Below are 25,320 nucleotides of genomic sequence, written 5' to 3' on the forward strand. Positions count from 1 at the left end.
AGAAAAAGATTTATAAACCCATAGGAAGTAAATAAATAAATACAAACAAACAAACAAAAAACAGTTCCCCAGAAACTACAATGGGTGTATTAATAGTAAGTAATTACAGGAAAATTACATGGTTGCCCATGCTGATATACATATCCATTCATTCCACAGATATGTGTTAACTACCCATTTGTTCCTATTAGGTATTGAGAATTAACATACAAGGTACCTGTTCTCATGGAACTTACATTGTGGTGCAGGGATTTGAGTAAGCAAACAAAACAAAGGAACAAGATTCTGGTTTGTGATAGGCATCAGGAAGAATATAAAACCACATTATATAGCCAGGGGATGATAGTTAATGCACAGGAAATAATTTAGAGTGGCCACCAGAGTGGACTTCTCTGAAGAGGTGGCACCAGAATTGAAAATTACATTGACTGAAGGAACAAACCGTGTAAATTATTGAAAAAAGCTGTTGCTCCTAGGGAACAAAATGTGCAAAACCCTCAGGTAGAAAAAGCCTGGCATGAGATGATCAGCATATCCACAGTATTTAAACTTATGGAACTCTATAAATTAGGCTCAGCATGAGGTATTTCTGGAAAGTGGAAGAAGTCCTGAGACTGAGGCTTGGGATTTAGCATAGGTCACAAGTGATCTAGAAGGGAAAACCAGGTTTTTAAAAAGCAGAAGTGGCTAATTGAACTCAATACTACTGAGAAGTTGAGTGAAATGAGAAAAATGAAGTGACCATTGGAGTTGATAATGTGGAGGTCACTGGTGGTCTTGACTAAAGTAGTTTCTGTGGGACATTCTATTAGTCTGGGTTCCCCCAGACAAATAGGATTAGGTGATTGACAGATAGATAAATAGATGACAGATAGATAGAGATAGAGAGATAGAGGTACAGATACAGATACAGATACATTACAAGGAATGGCTTACACAATTTTGGGGTCTGACTAGACAAGTCTGAAATTCATGTTGTCAGATTAGGAGGGGCCAGCCAGAAACTCTGGCAGGAGGTGAAGCCACACAGCACATGTAGATATTCTTCTTCTTCAGGGAAACCTAACTTCTGATCTTACAACCTTTCAACTGACTGAATCTAGCCCACCGGGAGATCAAGGTTAATCTCATTTAGCTAAAGTTCAGTGATTGTTCACCCATCACAGCAACACCTAGATTCATGTTTGCTTGACTATCTGGACTATAGCCTAGCCAAGCTGACACTTTAAACTGAACACCACATGTGTATGGACTGAATAGAAACAGCTGTAGTATACTGGGAGGTGAGCAGGTGGAAAGAGTAACCTCAGACAAGGTTTGGAGAGAAGATATTCTGGGGAAAGGGAAAGAAGGAGAAGTAGCTGCTAAGTAGAGCCATAGGAATTTTGTTGTTGCTGCTTTGTTTGATAGCTTATATAGCAAAGTTTCATAATTTTAGGATTGGTCCAGTTGAAATGGTGGATAAGATGATGTTGAAAGAAAGTGGGAATCCAGAGGACACACTGAAATGTGTTTTTAGGTAAAAATGAGAGATCTGCCCCCATCCACCCACCCACACACCCAAGGGCAAAAGCAGCAAAGCACCAGAACTAGTGACTGAAAAAGACCAGGTGCTGGCTTGAGGATGGTCTCAGACATCTGTGTCCCATCACTCATACTAGGTACCTAAGTGTAAGTTATCCCCTGAGGGGATGAACGCGATAGACCAGAAGAAAGGAATCCATGAAAGACTGGTCTACTCCAAATCCGGGGCAGTTAGTTTGGTCAAGAATTGAGGGGTAACAGATCTGTGGACTTCTGAATATTGTAGAAAAATCTAATTACAAAGAAAAATGAAACAATCTGAGGGTTTTAAAGGGGCGGGGGATAGGAGGTTGGGGTACCAGGTGGTGGGTATTATAGAGGGCACAGATTGCATGGAGCACTGGGTGTGGTGCAAAACTAATGAATACTGTTATACTGAAAATAAATAAAAAATAAATTTAAAAAAATGTTATTGTGGGCACTTTTCTTAAGAGAGGGTCTCTTGTGGCCATCAGATTCTCAAAGGAGTCTGCACTAGAAAAAGCTGGACCTGTTGCTCAAAGGCCACTTTCAACCCTACAGTCTGCTATTCACCTGATGTTCTGAGTCTTTCTATGCATGCACACAGAACAATGATTTTGAAGGACAACAGACAGGACTGGCAGAAAACAATGAGGACACATTAAATAGTAATAGGATTGTTACACTAAAATAGATGGCTGAAGTTATAATATAAACAACATTTGACTTCAGCATGAAAGGTTCACATTGTACTTAAAAATAAAGCTCAAAGTACTGACAGCTGTTATCAACAAAGAGGTAACAAGAGAATCTGGGTGCACCAGATATCCTGGGATAGGAAGCATATACCCTCTTAGATATTCTATGCTTTGTTATGGAAGGGCTAGAGTGGAAGGCAGTGTATCCCTAGCCTAATGGTTTGTTGATGTATATGCTGTTTTAACACATTCTTTCTGGAAGTGCTTGTGCAAGATAAAGACAATCATTTCATAAATACATTGCCTCTGTGCAGATATTTATTTTTACCCGACACTCTGTGTCCATAGCTTCTCTAGGGAGCTTGTTAATACTCAACTTTCTGGGTCCCTGTGCCCAGAATCCCAATCCAGGATGTGTAGGACATAGCTAAGCAAATGCATTTTTAATGAGAACTCAAGTTGATTCTGATATAGGCATTCAGTTGACCACATTACAGGAATGAGTACAAGCATGTAACCAAATAGACACTTCAACAGGACTTGCTGAGTTTTAGTGGTAACAATCATGTGTGTTCCTTCATTAGAAGTCACTGGGTTTTGGCATATAGGCAGGAAGTGTAACTGCTAAGGTAGAAAAATAAGTTATGGAGGAGAGGAGCAAGATGGTGAAGGAGTAAGAGACCTAAATATCATCAGGTCCCAGGAGTTCAGCTAGGTAGTTATCAAACCATTCTGAAGAGCTGCAAACTCAACAGGAGAGAGAAGAGAAGAGAAGAAGAGCAGCAATTCTAGGAACAGAAAATTGACCACTTTCCAGAAAATAGGACATGTGGAGAAATGAATCTGAGGCAACATTCAAGAAGATAGACTGTGGGGGGAGAGGCTGGCTTCCAGCAGGTGGAAGAACCAAAGAACAAAATCAGAACTTTTAGAAGTCTGAGAGATGTCATTCCGGAGGCTAAGCAGGGATTAGAGCCCTTGCTGAGACACTGTATTCTCAGGACCTGCAGGGTCACAAAAAAAACTGGGGGTTTCTGAGTGTGGCAGAGTTCCCAGGTATCAGAGCAAGGAAGCCAGATGCAGAGATGGAACCAAGCAGTAGGCTCTCAGTTCAGGATTACCTTAAACCATGATCCGAGGCAAAGTTGGACCACTGCTTTGGGCAGGGTCCCTGCCCAAAAAGCAGTGGTTCTGGCAAGACTCACCTTCCTCCTCAGGGAGGAGTGGCATGGGAGTGTTCTGTAAGAATGAGCCAGGTTTGGTGACTCCAAATGAGGGTGTGGGTCAGAGATAGAAACTCTCCATCACAAGCCAGGTGAGCTTGGAGTGCAACCGGAGAGACCAGAGAAATGGGACTGATGGACTTCTTTTCTCTGAGGGCACACTAAGGAGTGGGGCTCTGAGCTCACGGCTCCTATGGGGCCACAGATTAAGAGGCAGCCATCTTCATTCTCCTCCTCCAAAGCTGTACAGAAAGTATTCAGGGAACAAAAACTCCAGAGACCAAAACCAAACAGAGTACTTAACCTGGCCCCAGGCAAGGGTGGCACAATTCCACCTCCTGGAAAGACATTTGAGAATCACTGCAACAGGTCCCTCCCCCAAAAAGATCAGCAAGAACATCCAGTCAAAATCAAGTTTATGAATCAATGAGAACTGTGGAACTCCAGAGCTAGGGGAAAGCAGTGCATAGAATTCATGGCTCTCTTCCCATGATCCTTTAGTCTTTCAAAGTTAAATTTTCTGATGCTTTTTGTTGTTGTTTTTCTTTTTTTGTTTTTTCCTTAAAGTTAAAATTTTTTAATTTTATTTTTTCTTATTCTATTTTTTAAAATTTTTTCCCTTTCCTCTTTTAACTTTTTAAAACTATTTTATCAATACCTTTTTAAAACTATGTTATATTCATATTTTATCCCTTCAATGTATTTAACCTTATTTTTTTGTATACATATAGGGGTTTTTTTTGGCTTTTTTTTTAAATTTTTTATTTTTTATAAACATATATTTTTATCCCCAGGGGTACAGGTCTGTGAATCACCAGGTTTACACACTTCACAGCACTCACCAAAGCACATACCCTCCCCAATGTCCATAATCCCACCCCCTTCTCCCAAACCCCCTCCCCCCAGCAACCTTCAGTTTGTTTTGTGAGATTAAGAGTCACTTATATAGTTTTTTTTCTTTAAAATTTTGGGATACAATTTCTTCCAAAACATCAAACTATACCATAAATCTAGCACATGGCTTTGATCTAGACTCCAGCCTGATCACATTCTTTCCTCTTTTTTTTTCTTTTCCTTTTTCAATCAACTTCTTATCTTAGCAATTCCTTTTCAAGAATCTTTTTAAATTTTCATCTTTATAGTTATATTCCATCCCTTAATCATGCTTACCCTTATTTTTGTATATATAAATTTTTCTTTCTTTAAAATTGTTGGAGGTAGTTTCTTCTAACAGACAAAGATACAACCAAAATCCAGTTTGTGGCTCTGTTCTATTCACCAGTCTATTTACCTATATACCTTTCTTTCTTTCTTTCTTTCTTTCTTTCTTTCTTTCTTCTTTTCCCGTGGCTTTGGGTCTCTTCTGATTTGGTTAGTGTATATCTTTCTGGGATTGGTGCTACCTTTTTGGTATACTGTTCTCTCATTCATCTGTTCTTATCTAGAGAAAATGACAAGGCAAAAAAAAAAAAAAAAAAAAACCTCACCACACAAAAAAATAAATAAAAAATAAGAAGCAGTACTGACAGCAAGGGACCTGACCAATATGGACATTAGTAATATGTCAGAACTAGAGCTCAGAGTGATGAATATAAAGGTATTAACTGCGCTCAAAAAAAAAAAGCATGGAGGATGATAGAGAATCCCTTTCTAGAGAAACAAAATCCCTTTCTGGAAAAATAAAAGAACTAAAATATAACTAAGTTGAAAAAAAAACTATTAATGAGGTGCAATAAAAAAATGCAGTCTCTTACTACTAGGATAAATGAGCCAAAAGAGAGAATTAGTGATATGGAAGCCCAAATGGTGGAGAATAATAAGCTGTGCAAAAGAGAGACAAATAACTACTGGACCATGAGGGGAGAATTTGAAAGATAAGTAATACCATAAGACAAAACAATATTAGAATAATTGGGATCCCAGAAGAAGAAGAAAGAGAAAGGGGGCAGAAGGTATATTGGAGCAAATTATAGCAGAAAATTTTCCTAATTTGGCAAAGGGAATAAGCATCAAACTCTAGGAGGCACAGAGAATCCCCCTCAAAATCAATTAAAATAGGTCCACACCCAATGATCGAATCGTAAAACTTAACATCTCAGTGACAAAGAGAATCCTGAAGGTAGCATGGGACAAGAGGTCTGTAACATACAATGGCAGAAATATTAGTCAGCAGACCATTCCACAGAGACCTGGCAGGCCAGAATGGACTGGCATGGTATATTCAGAACACTAAACAAGAAGAATACACAGCCAAGAATACTATATCCAGCTAGGCTGTCATTGAAAATAGAAGGAGAGTTAAAAAGCTTTGAGGACAAACAAAAATTAAAAGAATTTGCAAAAACCAAACCAGCCCTATAGGAAATATTGAAAGGGGTCCTCTAAGCAAAGAGAGAGCCTAAAATTAACAGACCAGAAAGGAACAGAGACAATATACAGTAAGTCACCTTACAGAAAATATAATGGCACTAAATTCATATCTTTCAGTAGTTACACTGAGTGTAAATGGACTAAATGCCCCAATCAAAAGACACAGGACATCAGAATGGATAAAAAAAGAAGACCCATGGATATGCTATCTACAAGAAACTCATTTTAGACTCAAAGATACCTCCAGATTTAAAGTTAGGGGATGTTATCCTTTCTGATGGAGGCATAATAGTCCATTGTATATATGGACCATATCTTCTTTATCCATTCATCTGTTGAAGGGCATCTTGGCTCTTTCCACAGTTTTGTGATTGTGGCTATTGCTGCTATAACATTGGGATACATATGGCCCTTCTTTTCACTACAACTGTATCTTTAGGGTAAATACTCAGTAATGTAATTTTGGGGTCAGAGGGTAGCTCTATTTTTAATTTCTTAAGGAATCTCCACACTGTTTTCCAAAGCAGCTGCATTAACTTGCATCCCACCGACAGTATAAGAGGGCTCCCCTTTCTCCACATCACTCCAACACTTATTATTTGCTGTCTTGTTAATTGTGACCATTCTAACTAGTGTAAGGTGGCATCTTAATGTGGTTTTGAGTCTCCCTGATGGCTAATGATAATGAACATTTTTTTCATGTGTCTGTTAATCATTTATATGTCTTCTTTGGAGAAGTATCTGTTCATATCTTCTGTCCACATTTTGACATGATTATTTGTTGTTTCAGTGTTGAGTTTGAGGAACTATAAAAGTACTATAAAAGTAAAATTAAATTTAAAAAATAAAATAAAGTGAGAGGGTGGAAAACAATTTACCATGCTAATGAACATCAAAAGAAAGATAGGGTGGCAATCCTTATATCACATAAATTAGGTGTAGAGACAAAGACCATAATAAGAGATAAGGAAGGACACTATATCATACATAAAATGTCTGTCTAACAAGAAGATCTAACAATTTTAAATATCTATGCCCCTAAGATGGGAGCAGCCAATTACATAAAACAATTAATAACAAAATCAAAGAAACATATCATTGATAATACAATAATAGTAGGGGACTTTAACACCCCCCTCACTGAAATGGACAGATTATCTAAGCAAAAGATCAACAAAGAAATAAAATAAAGGCTTTAAGTGACACACTGGATAGATGCACATCACATACATATTCAGAACAGTCCATCCCAAAGCAACAAAATACAAATTCTTCTTTTGTGTCCATGGAACACTTTCCATAATAGTTCACATCCTGGGTCACCAATCAGGTCTCAACCAGTACCAAAAGATTGGGATCATTCCCTGCATATTTTTAGACCACAATGCTTTGAAACTAGAACTCAACCACAAGAAGAAAGTTGGAAAGAACACAAATACAGGCTAAAGAGCATTCTACTAAAGAGTAGAATTCATGGAAACAAATGAAAATGAAAATACAACTGTTCAAAATCTGTGGGACACAGCAAAGGCAGTCCTGAGAGGAAAGTATATAGGGATACAAGCCTTTCTCAAGAAATAAGAAAGGTCTCAAATATACAACCTAACCCTATACCTAAAGGAGCTGGATAAAGAGCAGCAAAGAAAACCTAAACCCAGCAGGAGAAGAGGAATAATAAAGATCAGAGCAGAAATCAATGAAATAAAAACCAAAAAACAGTAGAACAAATCAACAAAAGTAGGAGATGATTCTTTGAAAGAATTAATAAGATTGATAAACTCCTGGCCAGACATATCAAAAAGAAAAGAGAAAGGACCCATATTAATAAAATCATGAATGAAAGAGGAGAGATCACAACCAACACCAAAGAAATACAAAAAATTTTAAGAACATATTATGAGCAACTATATCCAGTACTGGTTGGCAGTCTGGAAGAAATGGATGCATTTCTAGAGGAATATAAACTACCAAAACAGAACCAGGAGGAAATAGAAAACCTGAACAGATCCATAGCCAGTAAGGAGATTGAAGCAGTAATCAAAAATCTCCCAAGAAAAAAGAGGACAGGGCCAGATGGCTTCCCAGGGGGAATTCTTCCAAACATTTAAAGAAGAATTAATACCTATTCTTTCAAAACTGTTCCAAAAAATAGAAATGGAATGAAAACTTCAAAACTCATTTTATGAGGCCAGCATTACCTTGATCCCAAAACCAGACAAAGACCCGATTAAAAAGGAGAATTATAGACCAATATCCTTGATGAACATGGATGCAAAAATTTTCACCAAAATACTAGCCAATAGGATCCAACAGTACATTAAACGGATTATTCACCAAAACCAAGTGGGATTTAACCTGGGCTGCAAGGTCGGTTCAACATCCACAAACCAATCAATGTGATAATAAAAGGAAGAACAAGAACCATATCATACTCTCAATAGATGCTGAAAAAGTATTTGACAAAGTACAACATCCTTTCTTGATCAAAACTCTTCAAAGTGTAGGGATAGAAGGTATATACCTAAATATCATTAAAGCCACCTATGAAAAACCCACAGTAAATATTATTCTCAATGGGGAAAAACTGATAGCTTTCCCCTAAGGTTAGGAACATGGCAGGGCTTTCCACTCTGACCACTGCTATTCAACATAGTACTAGAAGTCCTAGCCTCAGCAATCACAATTCAAAAAGAAATAAAATGTATCCAAATCATCAAAGAAGAAGTCAAACTCTCACTCTTTGCAGATAATATGATACTATATGGAAAACCCAAAAGACTCCACTTCAAAACTGTTATAACTCACACAGGAATTTAGTAAAGTATCAGGATATAAAGGCAATGCACAGAAATCACTTGCATTTCTATATACCAACAGAAGAAAGAGAAATTAAGGAGTCAATCCCATTTACAAATGCACTCAAAACCATAAGATACATAGGAGTAAGCCTAACCAAAAAGGCAAGAATCTATACTCAGAAAACTATAAAGTACTCATGAAAGAAATTGAGGAAGCCACAAAGAAATGGAAAAATGTTCCATGCTCCTGGATTGGAAGAACACATATTGTGAAAATGTTTATGCTACCTAGAGCAATCTACACTTTTAATGCAATCCCTATCAAAATGCCATCAATTTTCTTTAAAGAAATGGTGCAAATAATCCTAAAATGTATGTAGAACCAGAAAAGCCCCACATAGCCAGAGTAATGTTGAAATAGAAAACCAAAGTTGGCAGCATCACAATTCCAGACTTTGAGCTCTATTACAAAGTTGTTATCATCAAGACAGTATGGTACTGGCACAAAAACAGGCACATAGTTCAATTAAGATTGAACAGATTAAGAGTCCAGAAATGGACCCTCAACTCTATAGTCAACAAATCGTCGATAAAGCAGGAAGTAATGTCCAATGGCAAAAAGACAGTCTCTCCAAAAAATGGTGTTGGGAAAATTGGACAGCCACATGCACAGAATGAAAGTGGACCATTTCCTTATACCACAGACAAAAGTAGACCAAAATGGATGAAAGACCTCAATGTGAGATAGGAATCCACCAAAATCTTTTTTAAAAAAATATTTTATTTATTTATTTGACAGACAGAGATCACAAGTAAGCAGAGACGCAGGCAGAGAGAGAGAGAGAAGAGGAAGCAGGCTTCCTGCCAAGCAGAGAGCCTGATGCAGGGCTTGATCCCAGGACACAAGGATCATGACCTGAGCCGAAGCAGAGGCTTTAACCCACTGAGCCACCCAGGAATCCCAGAATCCACCAAAATCCTTAAGGAAAACATAGGCAGCAACCTCTTCAACCTCAGCCAGAGTACTTATTCTTAGAAACATCGCCAATGGCAAGGGAAGCAAGGCAAAAATGAACTATTGGGACTTCATCAAGATCAAAAGATTTTCCACAGCAAAGGAAACAGCCAACAAAACCAAAAGACAACTGACAGAATGGGAGAAGATATTTGCAAATGACATGCCAGATAAAGGGCTAGTATCCAAAATCTGTAAAGAATTTATCAAACTCAACACCCAAGGAACAGATAATCTGATCCAGAAATGGGAAGAAGACAACAGAAATTTCTGCAAAGACAACATTCACATGGCCAACAGGCACATGAAAAAATGTTCAACATCACTTGGCATCAGGTGAATACAAATCAAAACCACAATGAGATACCACCTTAAACCAGTCAGAATCACTAAAATTAACAAGTTAGGAAAGGACAGGTGTTGGAGAGGATTTGGAGAAAAGGGAACCCTCCTACACTTTTGGTGGGAATTGCAAGCTAGTAAAGCCACTCTGGAAAAAGCATGGAGGTTTCTCAAAGAGTTGAAAATAGAGCTACCTTATGACCCAGCAATAGCACTACTAGGTATTTACCCTACAGATACAAATGTAGTGATTTGAAGGGGCACGTGCACCCAAATGTTTGTAGTAGCAATGTCCACAATAACTAAACTATGGGGGGGGAAATGGATGTCCATCAACAGATGAACGGATAAAGAAGAAGTGTTATATCTATATGCAATGAAATACTATGCAGCCATCAAAAATCCCCAAATCCTGTCATTTGCAATTATGTGGATGGAACTAGAGGGTACTATGCTAAGCAAAATAAGTCAATCAGAGAAAGACAATTATCATATGATTTCTTTGATATGAGGCATTTGAGAGGCAGGACAGGGGGTCATGGGGGTAGAGAGGGAAAAAATTAAACAAGATGGAATTGGGAGGGAGATAAATCATAAGAGATTCTTAATCTCACGAAACAAACTGAGGGTTGCTGGGGGTGAGGGGGTAAGGATAGGGTGGCTGGGTTATGGACACTGGGGAGGGTATGTGCTATGGTGAGTGCTGTGAAATGTGTAAGTCTGATGATTCACAGACCTATAACCCAGGGGCAAATAATATACTATGTTAATAAAAATAAATTTTAAAAAATGAAAAATAATTTATAATGATGACAATGTATAGGGGAGAATTATAGGAATGATTACATTTCTTGCATAATTGTTACTTTAATCTTGAGTGATTGCCAGCTCTACCCACATTTATAACTTTTATTTGCAAGATGGAGAACCACTTCCACATGTACCAACAACTCATAAATGAATAGATGGCTAGCATAATTCCAGGAAAGAAGCATTCCCTGGGTTACACTGGGTTGAAATGTTCCTTTGCCTCCACTTCTAGAACAAGTGAAGAGGGAGAAACTTTGTTCCCTCATGGTTCTGAAGGAAGGGTGAATTTATAATACTTCACTCCACTTCTGGGAAAGAATGGAGCTCAAATTGCTATTCTACTTCAAGGACAAATGATATTCAAACTCCAAGAGCTCTTAACTTTGACCTTTGAGGTGTTGTTAAGCTCTTATCATATTATCACCACAAAGCTCCTTCATTCCTAGACAGAGGAGTTTTTTTACATTTTCAAATGTGCAGAAGTTATTAGGGACTTGAAAGACTTTAAAACAATTGAGATTGCCATCTCAGTGTAGATCAACTGATACCATATAGGGAAAGCTGCTCACAACACACCAGCGCGAGGGTTCATGCATACACTTACTATAGGAGCATCCGTAGACCTCCACCCTCATGCCAATCTTTCCACTTGGATTCCATTCTAGGGGCACAAAGCGAACGAAGCGGGCTCTCACTGAGTGCAGTAACTTGTGGTGCATCACGCTGTCAGCATTCATGTTTCCTGCAAAGGTCTGCAGAGAGAAAAGGAGCCCCAGTGAGGTCTAGGATACTATTGCATCTCCTTCCCATGCTTGAGTTCAAAGAACATCATTGCAAATCCACATGTTACTCCAAGAAAATCCTCAAGTTCTCACATATGCCAAATAGAATCTGACTCTCCTGAAAATTCTGAATTTAGGGGAGGGAGTTTCTCAAAGAATAATGTAAAACCCTACTGATGCATTGAAGCTACCACCCCCCCAAAGCCAGCTCAACTGCTAAAGATAACAACTGAACAATAAGGATCACATCCAACTTCTCATGAGAAATGGGAGAGAACAATCAATGCTGAAAGTAGGACACCATCAACTTGGCATTCTATACCCAACAGAAATAGCTTTCAGTTCTGAAGAAAAAATAAACAGTTTCATTAAACAAAAGGTGAGATAATTTCTACACTCCCCACTGCTAATACTGCTAAATAAGTTATACAGTCTGAAGAAATTGATTCAAGGTAGAATTGTTAAGTTATAGGAAAGAAGGAATGAAGAGTACTCAAAGGGATAAATATGTGGCTAAAAATAAAAGACTAGCTTTCTTTTCCTAAACATCTTAAAGTTCATTCACAGTTTAGAGGAAAAATAAAAATGTATTATGAGATACAGTATTATGAAATAAAAGTAAACATGTATCAATAAAACTATGAAGAATGGGATATAGGGTAAATAGAATTACACTAGTATAAGGCCCCACATTGTATACAAAGTGATATAATAGAAATTTCATGCAAACATTATAAGTTAAAGATGCATAAACATAAACCAAAAAGGTATAGCCACAAGGCCAATTAAAGAGAAAGGATGGGATACCAAATAATAGTAATAATAATAATAATAAAAAATAACAAAAATAAGAACAACAAACCAGCAACAAAAAGCTCAGTTTAACACAAAATAAGGCAGAAAGTGCAAAACAAAGGAATAAATCACAAAGAGGAAAAAGAAAAAAGGAATTGTTAGTAGACTTAATTTTTACCAAACTAATAATTACATTAAAAGAAAAACGAGCAAAAAGTCAAATGAAAAGTTAGAAATTGTCAGGCTGGACAGAATGGGAAGGCCCATCTCTGTACTTTTGATATGATACTTTTTTTTTTAAATAATAAAGGCACTGACAGGTTGAAAGTAGAGGATGGGGAAAGTATTACAGGCAGACAGTAGATAAATGAAACCCAGAATTTTTGTATTAATATCAAACAAAGGGGATGCATTTCAAGATACCAAGAGACTCTAAAATTACAAAGGGCTAAGTCATTATGAAAAAAAAAAAAAAACAGAAAAATAAAAGTGTCTGCACCTACAGCAGAGATTTGAAATATAAGAAGCAAAACCTGACAGAAACAAAAAGGGTGGAGGAGGTACAAAGTAGTGACAATTACAGTTGACTTTTATTATCTTCCTCCAGTAACTAATGGAACAAGTTGGGGGAAAAGCCAGTGAGGATACAGAATATTCAAACAGTGAAACCAACCTAAATGTTCATAGAACACTGAACAACTACAGATTAGATACATTGTTTTTAAGCACACATGGAATATTCATTAAGAAAGACCCTATTCTAAGCCATAAAGAAGCATACTTTGTTTTCTGATCAATTAAGTTCAGAATTCATAATAAAAAATTATTTAGGAAACCCTCAAATGTTTGGAAGTTAGTCAACACACTTCTAAATGACCCATAATACGTCAAAGAAGAAATCAAAATGGAATCTAGAAAATAGTTTGAATTGAATAATGGTAAAAACACTGCATCTACATTTCTGGAACACAGCTAAAACAGTCCTTAGAAGAAAATGTACGGCTTTAAATGCTTTTTTACATAAAAAAGGAAGAAGTGAAGTTAAAACAAAATTTACATCTCCATCCCAAGAAGTTAGAAAACTAGTAAATCAAACTCAGAACATTAGTAGATCGGATTACTATTCAGTAGTTAAAAAATACATCAGCATCTACAGCAAACCATGTGTTGAGCTAAAGAAGCCAGCCATGAAGAGCACATACCCATACCACATGATTCTATGTTCATGAAGTTCTAGAAGGTGCAGAACTAAGCTCTGGTGATAGAAACCAGAGGAGTCATTTTCTTGATGCTGGGAGACAGAAAATGACTACCAAGACCATCCATCAACTCATTTAAACAGAACATCCTTGTGAGGTAGAAAATCTGTATTATCTTCATTTTCAAGATGAGACAACTTAATTTTGGAGAGTTTAAATTGGATCATAAATTTTAAATAAAGAAATTATCAAGTTGTGACTGGATTATAGAGACTCTGATGAAAGCCCAGTGACTCTCTGATTTAATTCCCATTATCACCTGCATATGCCAGGTTTCTGAAACTAAATATTGCCCCTGGCACAATAATAGCTACCAGTTTTGAAGGGCTGCTCCACAACAGACACATCCTAGGTGAACCTCTGTATGTTTTAAGCTCACTGCATATATTATGGGGAAGTTTGAGGCAGCTTCCTCAGTAAAGGCATCACCCCCACCATGGCACAAGTACATTTAAACTTTCTGAAATTGCACTACATCTTATAATCGTGTAGCCAGCCCATATTGGGTTTTCCACCTCACTAGTAGACCCTCGGAATCAGAGAGGTTAATTCTGAGCATCATTATATATACTGTTTCTCAGAGTAGTTTGTTCTGTTCTCACCCCACATCAAGCAGTAATATACTGAATTTTGGCACAGACCTTTTACTGTTGTCATACTGTGGGATGAATAGCGGCATCATCATTATTATTATTATAAAACATTATGCATATTGTTCTTGACAAAGCTGTTCATTGATTTTGTCCCTACATAAGAACACAGTGCACTAGTTAATCTTTCTTCCCCTATAGTTAAGAAGTGTAAGGATCACAGAAATTGAGTTCCTGTGTGCTTTTAGGAAAAAACAACCACATAGCACAGGGCTCACCAGTGGGAGCCTCGAAGAGAATACTTAAGAAAATGAGAGTGCCAGAGTCAGTATTCAGCAACTTCCACTAAGACGTTCATTCCTTGACAGTAAACAACATTTTGGCTTATGAATGGAAGAATTGTTGGTCATAATGAAGATGATGATGCTCTTCGTACCCTTTACTAGGCAGTTAAGTATAATAGGCACAAACTAGGAGTCTAAGATGGGACAGACACTGGCGCTTATCAATAGAAAATGGAAGGGTCTGGCTTAGCCAGAGCAACTCATTTGGCTTCAGCAAATACATCACATTGAGCCAATCCCACTGATGACTTTGATTGGCAGCAAGATTGCAAGCAACCAGGTGTCTGCCAGAGGGAAGATGTCATTAATTGGCTTAACTACAGTCTCGAGCAATAACTAACAGGTGCAACAACCAAATTTTGCCTCTGTAAACTTGACAGGGAATATCAGGAATTCTCAGGGAGACCTATTTCAAGTCTGATGCTCTGCCAAACACCATGCTGCCTAAGAGTCTTTTTTAAAAGAAGCATTAGAGTGAGAGAGAAAGGAGATGAGCTTTGAGTGCTATTCCTAACCACCCTGCAGATTCACTCTGGCGTCCACAGCAAGGTACTAGGACTGTAATTCCTTTGGGGATATAGACTGTATCTTATTTTAAACTGGAATGCTTAGTGCATGAACACAGTATTTCTTAAAGGTACAGTTGAAATGGCATTCAGTAACCCAAACCAAACCTGTACACCATAGATATCTCAAAATCAGTGAATTCTACAAACAGCACTTTAACATTGCTCACAGGGTTATTAGTAAGTTGTTGAACTCACTGAGTGAATGCATGAGCAAAGGAACACAACTTTTCTGACTCTTGGTGTTCTCATCAGAAGAGTGAAAATAAAATCTCTAAGGCAGCTGTGAATCTTACATTAAATACTGCATGCAAATGGACAGTGCACATAATAGACTCTCACAGAAACACACAATACACTCACACAGAGAGAAAGAGATTCCAATCACAAATTCTGTGTAAAAATAACTTTCTGTGAGAGTATATTCTGAAGCAGTGACTTATTAATACTCTCAAGCCCCGTGGAAGGCATTTGTCAATCATACTTAAATTTTCTGAATGACATTCAAAGGTATTTCCCAGGGAAAAAAAAGTACAAACTAAAACTAAGGAAGGACTAGCAGCTCAGAGCTAATTAGAAATACATTTTTTGTATTTAATAAAGCAGAGGGTAATTAACATGCAAACTGCAGAGTTAAATCTAAAATTGATAAACCTACTCCGGCTTCAGTGTTCCAAACTGCTATGCAGGGGTATGTGCTGAAATGGATTTCAGAGAGGCACTTATAGAGAAGGAAATGAGAGAGATCAGTGTTAGTCACTGGACACTACTGGCTGACAGGAATTCTTTTTTTTTTTCTTTAGTATTTAGTTTTTTTTATCTTTTTTTTCTTTTAATTTGAGTATAATCGACATACGTGTCACATTAGTTTTAGGTGTACAACAAAGCTATCTGACAAGTTCATATGTTATGCCATAATCAACACAAGTGCAGTTACCATCTGTCACCATACATCACTGTTACAGTACCATTGACTATATTGCCTAAGTGCTAGATTTTAGGGATGTAAGAAGGAGAATTAAACTGCTGGATCTTTTCTATTCTACTCTCGTTTGTAGTATGGTATCCATGACATAATTACATCATTATAAGTGTAGATGCTGTATATCTATTTTAATTTCATAGGAGCAGTTATTTAATTGGGCTAGAAGACCACCATGAACTTGATCACTGTGTAAGAACGGGCCCCCCCATCTCTTGATCCCAATAGTTGGCAAAGAGGAAAACTAATCCATGCCACTGTCCACTCTGTTTCCTTTGTCTTTATGGCCTCCAGAGAGGAATAACTCAAGGATTCAGAGCAACCATAGAGAAAAACTATCACTCGCACTTGACCTTGACCACAGGTGGAGTGGGACTCTCAAGTGAGCCCTTCTAGTTATAATCACACACTCATGTCCTGTTCCCCTCTCTTAGGAATGAAGTGTTCTTCTCTTTCCAGGCTATGTGACTGTATCACTGAAGAATATTTGTTTCCTCCTTGGTTTCTGTCAGTAGGAATGCCTTCCAGCATGAGGTATGAATGCTTCCTCATTCCCATCAAAACCCGACACAACCTTTGTCACACATGCTCTTGTGCAGTCAATGGTCAATTGTCATTTTGCTCCTACTTTCTACTTAACTGCCAGTCATCCTCTTGAAACGTGGTTACTGTGTGGTCAGTTCAGGAAATGGAATCCAATGTGAAGTCCTAATATTGGTCACTTTATTATTAATTTACCCATATTAAAGTTATTTGCATGAAAATCTCATCAGGTATGAAGCCTCCAAATGCACTAACCCATCACATGCATTCTTGCTTATTCCCAGTAAAGGGAGATACTGAGACTTGACAGCAGAAGTTAGTGAATAACTTACAAAGATTAAAGATAATGTCCTCCATTAAATGCCTCTCCCATTGGAGGCACCAGTACAGTGCCTTTAGAAACTAGTACCTAGCCCCAGGCAGGAAGAGCTGGTTTCTGTAGGACAGCACAGCCATGACATCTGAATCTCTGCCTTTACTTCTCCCAATAGATGATTAATTCTCTATCTCATTTCCACATTGTTCTCCTAGTTTAATAAAATAGTGTGTTCCTCTGTTATCTATTTGCATGAAAACAATCCCATCAATAACTCAAGTGCAAAGAGAGTTCATTGAATGTCAAGAGGTACAAAGGACATTGTTAAAGCTATGTTAAAGTCGAAGTTGAAGGGCCCTCAAACCACCACTGGTCTCTGCCTACTCATAGCTTTAACAACAAACCATCATTAATTCAAAAGACGTTTCTGAGTTAAGTTGCTCAAAACTTTTCCTATACCAATAGGAACCTTATGCATACAATCAGGTTATAAATTTCCTTTTGACAATTATTAATCTGGGTCACATTTTGTAGAAAATAAAATGGGATCAACTAATAATGTGAAAATCAGGATCAATCTACAGCTAATAAAAACACAACTTTTTGTCCATGGACTTGGATGATCCAGACCCCTATTATTCTTGAAGACACTATGTATGTACAGATAAGTATCTATTTAAATATGAGGATATGCACACACACACATACACACACACGACACAAAAATTCCTCCTTCTGCTTTTTATGTGACTTCTGCTGCATTAAGTACATTAAGTACATTAATGTACATTAAGTACATTAAGTATAAGGGGTAATAAAGCAACTGTTGACAACAGTGTCATCTATTTATGTTCCCATCTCTGGGCTGAGAACTAGAAAACCAACATGTATGGCAGCTTGACTATATGGTGCACAACTGAACAAAACAGAAATATCCACTTAGTAAAATTAGACTTTTTACACTCCATGAAAGCAAAGAGAAGCAATGCCTTTTCCCTCTTCTGAATTCTGAAAAAGGACTAAGCAGCTTTCTGAACTTCCTCCCCAGTAAAATAGAGAACTGAGCATGGGGGTTGCCAGGAGGGCCTGGTTTATTACAGGAGCCACAGGGAAGGGACATTGTAGTAAAGGGCCAGGCCCAGAGCTAGGAAGGGACTGACCACTGTGTCCAGGGTAGTCACGGGTACAAACCAAGATGAAAAGACTTGAGCTCTCCAGTCCCTTTATGCGCACACAGTGGCTTTAGTAGGGGATCTTGCCAACTCCTTTTCCCTCTCCTGTTCTCCTATCTTGCTTTATCTTCCTTCAAAAACAAATCTTGCTTTACTGTTTGTCTCTGTCCATGCACTGCAAACTCTAAGAGAGAAGGGTCTTCAGGAATCACAGGTAAGGCCCAGAAAGGTCTCTTGAATGAAGGAAGCATCCAATTTTTTCCCCTAACTTGTTTCATTAGGGAACCCTGCTATCTTTTCATGGAATGCCTTAAAGGGATTGTGCTCACATAGAAATGTGCACAGAACATCATCTTGAGAGAAGTTCATATTCATCACTTTCTGTGGACAAACCAAAGATAGGAGTTGTAAGATATTTTCTCAATGAAAGATAATTAGTTGAAGGGGGAATTAAAACAATATTACATATGAGAGTTCCTTCCACTAGTGACATCATTTTATTTTTTATTTAAAGATTTTATTTATTTATTTGACAGAGACAGAGCACGAGGTGGGGGTAGGAGCATAGGCAGAGGGACACAGGGCTCAATCTCAAGACTCCAAGATCAAGATCTAAGCTGAAGGTAGACATTTAATGGACTAAGCCATCCAGGTACCCCAACTACAGCAGACTTTAATGCTCTTTTTTTTTCTCTTGAAACAAATTTTATTTTATTTATTGTTATGTTCAATTAGTCAACATATAGCACATTAATTTTTGATACACAGTTCAATGATTCATTATTGAGTATAACATCCAGTGCTCTTCACAACACATGCCCTCCTTAATGCCCATCACCTGATTACCCCATCCCCAATCTCCTCCCCTCTGCAGCCCTCAGTTTGTTTCCTGGAATCCAGAGTCCCTCATGATTTGTCTCCCTCTATGATTTCTCCTCTTCCATCTTCCCTCCTTCCCCTGTGATACTCTGCTCTACTCTTTATGCTCCACATATGAGTGAAACCATATGATCATTGCCTTTCTCTCCTTGACTTATTGCAGTCAGCATAATCCCTTCCAGTTCCGTCCATGTCCATGCAGATGGTGGGTATTCATCCTTTCTGATAGCTGAGTAATATTCCATTGCATATGTGGACCGCATCTTTGTCATCCATTCATCATGCCTACCCATACTGTGGAAGGAGCTGATGTGTCCTTCTACTTAAGTACTCCTAATTCATATACTAAAGCCCTTCAGAGAGACCACAGGACAGTGAACTCTCAATCTATATAGTTAAGAAAGCCTGTACATCCAGCCTATCAGAAACTACCTGAGGGACAAGTATCACAAGGAGAGAGCAGATGATACACACTGGGCATATTTCTTCCTTGATGTTATTTTGTGCCTGTGAGGGTCCAATTGTTGGTCTCAAAAGCTATTTGCGGACTGTAGGTCTGGTTCCCACTGTTCTTTACATCTAATCGTCCAGAGAACAGGCTGAGCCTGATACTAGTCCTACAAGGACCAAGCGAGGGCTAAAAGGTTCTAGCATGTCCTTACCATTATTGCCTCCACAGTGCTTTACAGGCTCACTTTCAAATAGCAATGTGTACACCAGCTGATAAGCACCAATTCACCTGTCATGTAGCTGATTTTCTCGCAAGATAATTTAACACTGCTGAATAGAAACTTTGAAGAGACAGCAGATTTCTCTGGAAATAGGAACATGAAAGCAGACAACACATGTCCTTTTTTTTTTTTTCCCCCTCATTTTCCTGAGATTTGGATCTCAAACTAGCACTCTGAAGAGAAGATGTTAGCTCATTGTCAGCCTTTGGAAAAAAACATGTTATAGGCCAAGTTTATCATGATCTACTTCTCTTCTCCATTCCTCCTTTGTTCCATTTCTGCTCTTAGCTGACTTCCAGCTTTTTTTCTGTTAAATTATGAGTAGCTCAAGCAATGGTCCTTCCTAGGGAAAATCAGAATTTCCACTTTTTCCCAGTTTTATTGAGAAATAATTGATATGCATCATTGTATAAGTTTAAGGTATACAGAATGGTGATTTGATTTACTTATATTGTGAAATGATTCCCACAACAGGTTTAGTTAATAGCCATCATCTCATAGATATACAATAAAAAGAAAAGGAAAAACATATTAATGTGATGAAAACTCTCCACTTTCCTATAATGGCATACAGCCATCATCATGCTGTGAGTCACATCCCTCATCCGTAGCTTCTGACCACCTTCCTCCAGCCCCTTCGCACCTCAACACTCGCTTTATCCATTCATTTGCCAATGGACCCTTAGGTTGTTTCCATGTCTTGGCTAATTGTAAATAATGCTCCTGTTAATGTTGAGATGCAGATGCAGATATAAATATTAGTGTTTTCATCTCCTTTGGACATATTCCTAGAAGTGGAATTGCTGGACCATATGGTGGTTCTATTTCTAATTATTTGAGGATCTTCCATACTGTTTTCCATAGTGGCTGCACTAGTTTATAATCCCATCAACAGGACACCAGCCTTCCCTTTTCTCTACATCATGGCCAGCATTTCTCTGTTATCTTTTTAGTGACGGCCATCCCAACAGGTGTGAGGTGGTATCTCACTGTGGTGCACATTTCCAAAAGGGACACTTGTACAAAAGAATGAAGGAGAAAGGAAAGAAAGAGATAGGAAGGGAGGAAAAAAATACATGCAAACATATTTCATTTCTCCTGACAGGTTGGCTCCTAACCTGAAATCAAATCCCTGGGTGTCTGCTGTAAGCCCTGAGGTGCGGCCCTGAGTAAATGATGGCACAGAAAACATCTGGTGTAGGGCTCAGTTCTTTCTCTGCACTGCCTTCATCAGCTCTTCAGCTCTTCCCCGGGTGACTGCAATAGCCACCAGATCATCTTTCTCCCTCTGGTGTTACTCCATTTAATCAATCTTTCAAGAGAGATTATTACCTTTAAAATCAAATTTCTAGGGGCGCCTCTGCCCTCAGCTCTGGTCATGATCTCAGGGTCCTGAGATGGAGCCCCGAATCAGGCTCTCTGCTCAGTGGGGAGCCTGCTTCCCCCCTCTCTCCCTGCCTGTCTCTGTGCCTACTTGTCATCTCTTTCTCCCTCTCTATCAAATAAACAAATAAAATCTTAAAAAACAAAAATCTAATTTCTAGTATGCCCTATCATAAAGCCCTCTGTTTTCCAAACCATCTCCTGCTGCTTCTGTCCTTACCATGCCCTCCTTCTGTATCATTCTGCTAGAGTTTCCCTCAAACACACATGCAAACTCTTTCTTTAAGGATCTGGGCTATGCTCTTCCCAACCTCTTGTTTAAGCTGGCAACACTCCCCTTGTTGATCCCTGCTGTGTCTTCTGTTATGGCACCACACCAACAACAGGGCTGAAACCTGTGCATTATACTGGTCCCCTCCTGTATACAGCAATCACCTTGAGGACCTCCACCCTGAATCACTTTGTGTCTCTAGCACCTGATACATGGCAAAGGGGAAATGCATGATATTTTCATTCTTCATTTCACTTATTATCCCTGATCCCTCTTGAGATGTATTACCGGTTCCTCAACTACATGATGTGGTATGAAGCTGCTGGGCTTTGGGTGGAGGTACCCTTGAAAACGACCTCCTACCATTACTTCATATATAGCCAAAGTCCATTAATTTTGTCTTTCAGAATCTTGGTTTATTTATCTATTAAATGGGAGTAATAATACTGATGAAGGGAAATTCTACATTAAAACTTCCTTCTTCCAGGGGCGCCTGGGTGGCTCAATCAGTTAAAAGTCTGCCTTCAGCACAGGGCATGATCTCAGAGTCCTGAGATGAAACCCCACATTGGGCTCCCTGCTCAGTAGGGAGCCTGCTTCTCCCTCTGCCTCTGCTGCTACTCCCCCTGCTTATGTGCATTCTATCTTTCTCTTTGTCAAATAAATAAATAAAATATTTTTAAAAACTGTATTTTTCTATAAAAATAGAAATATTTCCTGGAATTATAAATAGTTGGGCTCTTCTCCAATAGTGTGCAGTGGCTTCCACTGCTAACATCAAACAGCCTCCAAGCTGCCAATGGGCTCAAGTACCAGGGAGGTCTGCATGCTCCGGAAAGAATCAGAGGATTAAACTTGGATGATGCATTTGTACCTCGTTGTGTCAAGGAACAGTCAGGCCTTGTTTGTACTCTGCTTCATCCCCAAACTGAAACAGTCATTTTCAGACCACGCAGCCTGATAATTCCGCACTCCATCTGACTTCATTGTTGACCGTGTCTGAACCAAGTCGAACGGGGCATTCTCAGCTCTTTCACATGTCATCCAAGGCCCTGTTTGCTACCCCTATTCTGTTTTTTATGAGTCTTACTTCTTACAATCCCTGCGTGCCCTGTAACCTCCAAAACCTGGGCTTATCATTGTTGCTGGCCATAGATAGTACACGGAATGTTCTTTTAGCACCTTCCTGCTATGCTTTCACAGCTTATCAGTAAGGAGTTAAGAGGACAGACTCTGGAGCCTGTGCTTACTTTCAAAATCCTTTCTGGGTGTGAGGACTTGGACGAGTACTTAGCTTTTCTGTACTAATACCTGCTCAAGTTTAAAATGAGGATAAAAATGCATTCCTTGAGATGGTGGAAATGAGTGTGTGTGGGTGGGGGTTTCCTGTGTGTACATTTGTTAACACACAAGTCTCATGTATCATGCAAGGATTATTCCGAGTAATACATACATTCATAGAGATGGCTTGAATATTGCTTAGAATAGTTCTTGCATCAAGTATGACGTTCTGGCCTGAAATATTACCCGTATAAATGTTAACTATTACTACTTAGGTCATAATTACTTTTCAAACCCATTTCAAATGTCAATTTATTTATTAAATGAATCCTTATTCATTTAATTCCACAGGCAAAAGAGGGAGGGCAGCTCACATTTATGGAAGTCGATGATAATCCAGGCATGGATTCTCCCAACCGTCCTTGACCATCCTGTGTTGTTTCTGGGCATTTTGGAGACGGACTTAGAGGTCGGGTGAGTCCCTGGCAGTGGAGCTGGGAGTGAGCACAGGGCTACCCTTCTGTTCAAGCTTCCGTTCTCCCCGACCCACACAGTTGCTTTTTAGGAACAATGGTCTCCCTGTCCTTTGAACTGCAATTGTATATTATTTCTAACTCTGTAAGGGCACTTAATACTTTCTCTTTTATATTATAGTGATGCATGCACATACATGACTTTTACAATGAAAGAACAAACATTTTTCAGTGCAGGATTTTATATAAAACTCCATCTGATAACATCCACACTTGTCTAATATCACGTATTAAGCATATGCTTAAAGCTTGACCTTAAACAGTGTACACCTGTCCCCTCCCCCACTTTCCATCTTGTTCTTTCCTTTGCTTTATCAATGGGCATGTTTGCTTTGTTTCTGTTAGAATCTACATTCCTTGAGTGAACTTAATTTTTGGAAGACTCTAGCGTATTTAGGAAGATCCTAGCATTTACCCTGGGTGACATCCAAAGTATTTTATTCTGCACATAAAAACGTAAATAAGTAACTGCTATGACAGGGCATCTTGACTCTTTCATGGCATTGTAAGCCTAAATCTGAGCTCCACTGGATTCCTATGAAGTGCAAGCAGAAAGCATGGTTCAGGGTAGGAGTGCATTCAAAAGGAAGGGTGAAATGCAACACAGTGGAGTGCAGTCCTGTCTGCATCACAATGGGGCTTCCACAAGTACCTTACTTCTCCATGTCTTTGTCTCTTCCCCTGCCCAATGGGGATCAGGGCCCTCTGTGCAGGGCCATTGTAAGATGAAAGACAGCATTACATGTAAAATACAGGGATGCCTGGGTGGCTCAGTGGGTTAAGCCTCTGCCTTCGGCTGGGGTCATGATCCCAGGGTTCTGGGATTGAGTCCCTCATCAGGCTCTCTGCTTGACAGGGAGCCTGCTTCCTCCTCCTCTCTCTCTCGCTCTCTCTGCCTGCTTGTGATCTCTTTCTCTGTCAAATAAATAAATAAAAAATAATTTTAAAAAAATCTAAAATACATAGTAGTTCTGCATGTACCAAATGCTTGTCACATGTTCACTATCCATCTTCTCCTTCTCATTAATAATATGTCATTTGTCAGGATGGGCCAGGCTGGACTCAATCTGTCCTGGGGGTCTAAGCCTCGTTCTGCCAGGGACTGTGCTCCTGAGGCTGGCCTTGTGATGTATCATTTCTATCTCTCCTATTTCCATCTCTGTATTCTCTTTTATTAATGGCTAGAGAAAGCACACAATAGCTGTAACAATTAAGTCACATTAGAAATGCCTAAATACGCCTAAAATATGAGTGATGTCTCCCACTGAGGGTTCTCTAACGTACTCCGAACATTCTAAAACCTTAGTGGCTGGAATCCAGGACCAACTGCTTATTTAAAGCTGACTGTACTGATTCATTCATGTATAGCAGGAAATTCCACAATTGTTTTGTAGAAATAAAATATGATGCTTCAGTTGTTCCCTTGGTCCTCCCAAAGCAAAGCCAGGATTTGGTTTGGGTGAGGTGACACCTGGGACAATGACTGCTCTTCATACTGACTGCGCCTGGGGTGGGGGAAACTGTGTTCTGACCCCTTAGAGTAAGTTGAGGGGAGTGGCCCTCTTGGTTTCAGAGAAGTCCAGTCAGGGGCACCCTGTAGGGTCAGGACAATTACCTGAGTGTGTGCAACAGAGTGATACGCCGGGGGCGAAAGAGAGAGATGCCCCCCAGGACAGCCTGCTGGAGGTGCTGAGCAAGCTGGTCTAGGATCTTCAACACATGATAATCGGAAGTTTTACTAGATTGTAATTTTCTTATTATTTCCAAGCTGCCTTCTTATGTCCAAACTCTACAGCTGAGTTTAGCTGATATTTAGAGAATTCTCCGAGGGAACTGTGTCTTCACTTGGAGGAACACGGAGACATAAATCCTGATACAGCAAAAAATCCTGGAGTCCTGGCTGAAATGAAGGGTCACCGCCAGGATGGGTTTGAGGGACATGTAAGTATTTTTCAGCATCTCAGAAATATTTAGAGATCAGACCAGTCATGAGGAATGGAGGTTTGGCTAATCCCACATGGGAATTAGGGGGAAGGGAGGCCCCTGCTGACCAGGACCTCAGGCATGCCACCTTACACGGTCTCCACACTTT

General features: G+C 39.0%; 1 protein-coding gene across 1 annotated transcript in view; it reads right to left on the reverse strand.

Moving 5' to 3' along the window:
• Positions 1-25,320, reverse strand: part of CNTNAP5 (contactin associated protein family member 5) — an 828,648-nt gene that overhangs the window by 483,616 nt on the left and 319,712 nt on the right. The window contains exon 4 of the mRNA XM_045066473.1: positions 11,406-11,553. Coding sequence (XP_044922408.1) covers positions 11,406-11,553 — 148 coding nt within the window. The remainder of the gene's footprint in view (positions 1-11,405; positions 11,554-25,320) is intronic.

Source organism: Mustela putorius, unplaced genomic scaffold (assembly GCF_011764305.1).
Source record: "Mustela putorius furo isolate JIRA1106 unplaced genomic scaffold, ASM1176430v1.1 tig00003867_pilon_pilon_pilon, whole genome shotgun sequence".
NCBI classification, from domain to species: Eukaryota; Metazoa; Chordata; class Mammalia; order Carnivora; family Mustelidae; genus Mustela; species Mustela putorius.